A 3,888-nucleotide genomic window follows, 5' to 3' on the forward strand; every position below is an offset into this window, starting at 1 on the left:
AATTTTATCTCCAAGTTTAAAGTGTGTTTTGCCGACAGATATTGAGTCGCATTAAAGTTTTTCAGAGGAAATCGGCCAACGTGGCTGCTGTTTTTTTTTTTTTTTTTTTTTAAACTATCCCTGAACGTTTCCTGACTCCTCTTGTCGGCGGGACACCGGGACACCTGCCCTTCCCTTCCCTCGAATAGGTTTCATTTCGTTGGTGTTAAACTCTGAACATCACTATGCGCCACGTTTCATCATAGGTAATGTAGAAAATTGGAACCCTGTACTAGTTGGTTAGTGTGAAGAAGCTGCGTGTAATGTTAATGATACTCTAGCTTCTCTACTGGGAATGGTCCACTGCTGTCCGACCATGTTGTTTCGTCTGTTCGTACTCCTTCTATTGCTGACCTGTGGAGATCTGGCCTGTGTGAGGAGGTTACTCTCCAAACATGAAGGAGCCGAAGGCCAAGACGGTACGTTTTACTGACTAATTCCACTTTAATTCACTTTAAGCACCCAGATGATCTCCAAGTTGTCTGGTTGCTCTTAGTGTTTGTGGATGAGGGAGACGCAAATTCGTTCCTGGGTCGCCATCTACTGTTCAACCGGTTGGACTTTGAGATCTTCGTTCCTGGCAATCTGGAGAGGGAGTGCAATGAAGAAGACTGCAATTACGAGGAAGCGAGGGAGGTCTTTGAAAACATCCCAGATACAGTTAAGTGCTCCTGTCATTTAATGAACATAGTGAGAAAGGCCTCAGCAGAGCTCACCACACTGACGACTCTTTCTTTTCTTTTTTTTTCCAGAATGATTTTTGGAAGAAATACACTGCAGGTAAGAGAGAGAGAGAGAGAAATACCTCCATTTTCAAAAATCATTTTGAATCTGCGGATAAATATTATGACAAGAGTAGTGTATGTGTTGTTAATAGTTTGCCTTCCCTGTAGGAAGTTGGTATTGATGCTCTTAAAACCTGTTTCACCACTTGTTCAGCAGCGCACAGTAGCTTTGAGACTACGTTCTCGGTATATAGCTCAAGGAGTTACTCAAATTCCAGTTTGTTGTCATTTGTTTCGCAGCAGTGATGAGGACTGAATTCTGTTTTGATCTCTACGTCTGCCGGTGTAGAGCAAACTACACTTCAATACTGTTTTGAAACCTAACAACCAATAGCAGATGAAAAAGAGGAAACACCTGGGCAGATGGTTATCTTTACTATGGAACAATATTCACTGCTGTCATTGAACACGGTTACTCTGTGCGGTTTGTGATGATCCTCAGATAAAGACAAGCGCCCCTCGCGGGTCGATGTGACAGCTCTTTTGGTGGGACTCATTGGTGCTGGAGTGGCCATCGTTGTTTTTGGCCTCCTGGTCTGGTATTTCTGTCGAGGCAAATGCAAGAATGACTTCAGCCGTGCAAGGTGAGTGAGGGCGACCACAGTATCCCTGCACACTTCAGTTTAGGACTGCTACCACGCTGCAGTACCTCTGAGAGGTTACAGGCACTGGTACAGGTGTTTTGCACCAATAAACCCAGGTACCAAAACTGGCAACCTGAACTTTTTTATTTTTGCGCCATATAAAAACACACAATATTTCAGAGTTTGGATATTTTCATATGCAGTTGCAACTCAGATTTTCACTGTATATTTGCTCTCGTCCAGCATCTGTTGTTTGTAACTGTTGTCATTTGAAGATGAGTTTTTTTGTTGTTATTATTTTATCTATAGTTGTAGTATCTAAAGTAAATGGGAAAAAATCAGGCCAGTTTCGTAAACCCTCGCTGACATAATGAAATTGCTTGTTATGTTTGCCAATACCCAAAGATATTCAGCTTACTAATATACATGGAAAAGATGAACATCAAATACACATTTGAAAAGCCAGGATCAATGAATGTTTAGTATTTTAGTAGATGATCAGAAGAGTTGCAGTTCTACAACTGTTGTAACAATATGTTACTGCTTCTTTTCACACCGTGTTCTCTACATGTAGAACTGAAGAACCTGCAAATGCATCTTGTTGTATAACAAGAATAAAGATGACTTTCACCTTTCAACTTTGACACTTGAGCACATTATGAATGACATGATGTTAACACCTCCACTCTTCTCACAGCTCCATCAGGGTGCGCCCGAGGAGGAGCAATGCTGCCCTAATAATGCGACGGCTAGATGAGGCCTCCCTACAGCCTGTGCTTCCCCCGGCAGTCCCTCCTCTGGAGGAAATAGACCCCCCCGGGCTGCCGTCCTACGAACAGGCAATCTCGAGAAGTGGACAGCACGACGCCCCACCTCCTCCCTACCCTGGGTATTTGCTTATGTATTTCTATTTTTTGTTAATAACTCACTTTTCCATTATGCAGTCACAGACAGATAATTCATGCATGTTTTTATAGCATCTTTTTTTTTTTTTATAATATTTTCTTTTAGCTCCCGACCTGGAACTATTCGACGGTAGTATCTTCAGGACAGCATGTGCATGTCTGTCAACCTTAAGCAGACAATTTACAGCTAACACCTAACACTGTGTTATTATAGTCTATCAATTCTTCCATCAACACAAGATTTGTTGTATTTCCTTATTGCCTTTTGCTTATTGCCCTGATTAAGCTCTGTTTTTCTACTTATATATGTTTTAAATATTTTATGGTTCGTTAATGTAATTTTTTTTTCCCTTAATCTTAATCCTTAAATCTTAATTTTTAGCTCCTTCATCTGATAGTGCCAAAAAGTATTGATAATGTTTCTCAGGTGTGATTATGTTTTGTAAACCCAATGCTGGATAAGCTTTATAATACACTTTACCCAATTTGCTGCTTTTTATCTAAATGAAAATGAAGACTCTATAATGTGTTGGAGTACGAGCTTTAAATTGCTGGAATACTTTAAGAAGCAGTTTCGACACAATATTATGCGTAATAGTCAGACTGAAAGTAAGATCAGGATTATGTTTTATTACACAATAGATATTAATTGTAATGACAGTGAGACAGGCATTTGTGTAGTTATATGACTTCCTGTCTCCTGCAGAAGGGAAAACAGAAACCGCAAAACTGCTTTCATTTGCAATATTGCTTTTATAAATACTACTAAGTGTATTTGAAGCACTGGTCTTCCAGCTTGCTTTGTCATGATTCACTGTACATTTTCGCATCGTCCTCTTTTACATTTATTTTTGTAAAAATGTGCAGATTTCCTTGCTGTGAATGCTAATGAGAATGCTCTTCTAATTTATGAAGCAATTGTTTGAGTATCTATATTGTGATTAATTTTCAACTGTACTGTAAATATATGGAGGCACACTCTTCATGAGCAATTTGACAACATCTATATTAATGCAGAACATCATTTTACAATTATGCAAGAAAAATATAGCCGTGATGAATACACCAGCTTACACATTTTTAAGACCTGTAAAAGATGCAGTAACAGTTTGTCCAGTGCAAATCTCCCACTTACCTGTAGTTTGAATGAGCATTTCACTCACATTACAGATATACAAGAGTAAAGAAGTTATTGTCACTGCAAGCCCTGCATAGTTTCATTAAGTTTAATAAAGATATTATTAGAATGTATTGATGGCTAACTGTGTTAAAGATGATCTGAAGCAGATCTACTTGAAATTAAAATATTTTATAGTTGTTTTAAATAAAATGGACAATTTAATTATTTGTTGGTCGTGTGTGTGTGTGTGTGTGTGTGTGTGTGTGTGTGTGTGTGTGTGTGTGTGTGTGTGTGTGTGTGTGTGTGTGTGTGTGTGTGTGTGTGTGAAGTGCCTGTTAAGGGTTTTTTCAGCCACTTCAGAAAAAAATTATATTCTTTAATATCTCTTAAGTTGTGAATTCCTATATTGGTCCAAAGGTAACAAAATCTGACCACCAGCTCTTTATATCCTGTTT

The 3,888-nt window shown here is 38.8% G+C and overlaps 1 protein-coding gene across 1 annotated transcript; it reads left to right on the forward strand.

Moving 5' to 3' along the window:
* Positions 1-256: 256 nt before the first annotated feature.
* prrg4 (proline rich Gla (G-carboxyglutamic acid) 4 (transmembrane)) lies at positions 257-3,658 on the forward strand. Its single transcript, XM_069173490.1, has 6 exons — positions 257-458; positions 536-699; positions 792-819; positions 1,267-1,408; positions 2,106-2,297; positions 2,420-3,658. Exons 1-6 carry the CDS (start codon positions 335-337, stop codon positions 2,445-2,447), a joined length of 678 nt encoding a protein of 225 aa, XP_069029591.1. The 5' UTR covers positions 257-334; the 3' UTR covers positions 2,448-3,658.
* The last annotated feature ends 230 nt before the right edge of the window (positions 3,659-3,888 follow it).

The sequence above is a fragment of the Embiotoca jacksoni genome, unplaced genomic scaffold (assembly GCF_022577435.1).
Source record: "Embiotoca jacksoni isolate LCO1_2020_lvr unplaced genomic scaffold, fEmbJac1.0.p SCAF_6, whole genome shotgun sequence".
Classification (NCBI taxonomy): domain Eukaryota; kingdom Metazoa; phylum Chordata; class Actinopteri; family Embiotocidae; genus Embiotoca; species Embiotoca jacksoni.

Excerpts from the sequence above, each read along its gene's own strand:
- prrg4 (XM_069173490.1), top strand. The coding sequence starts at position 335 with ATGGTCCACTGCTGTCCGACCATGTTGTTTCGTCTGTTCGTACTCCTT. Across the intron at positions 820-1,266 it reads TTGGAAGAAATACACTGCAG|ATAAAGACAAGCGCCCCTCG; the intron begins GTAAGAGAGAGA and ends GATGATCCTCAG. Across the intron at positions 2,298-2,419 it reads CCACCTCCTCCCTACCCTGG|CTCCCGACCTGGAACTATTC; the intron begins GTATTTGCTTAT and ends ATTTTCTTTTAG.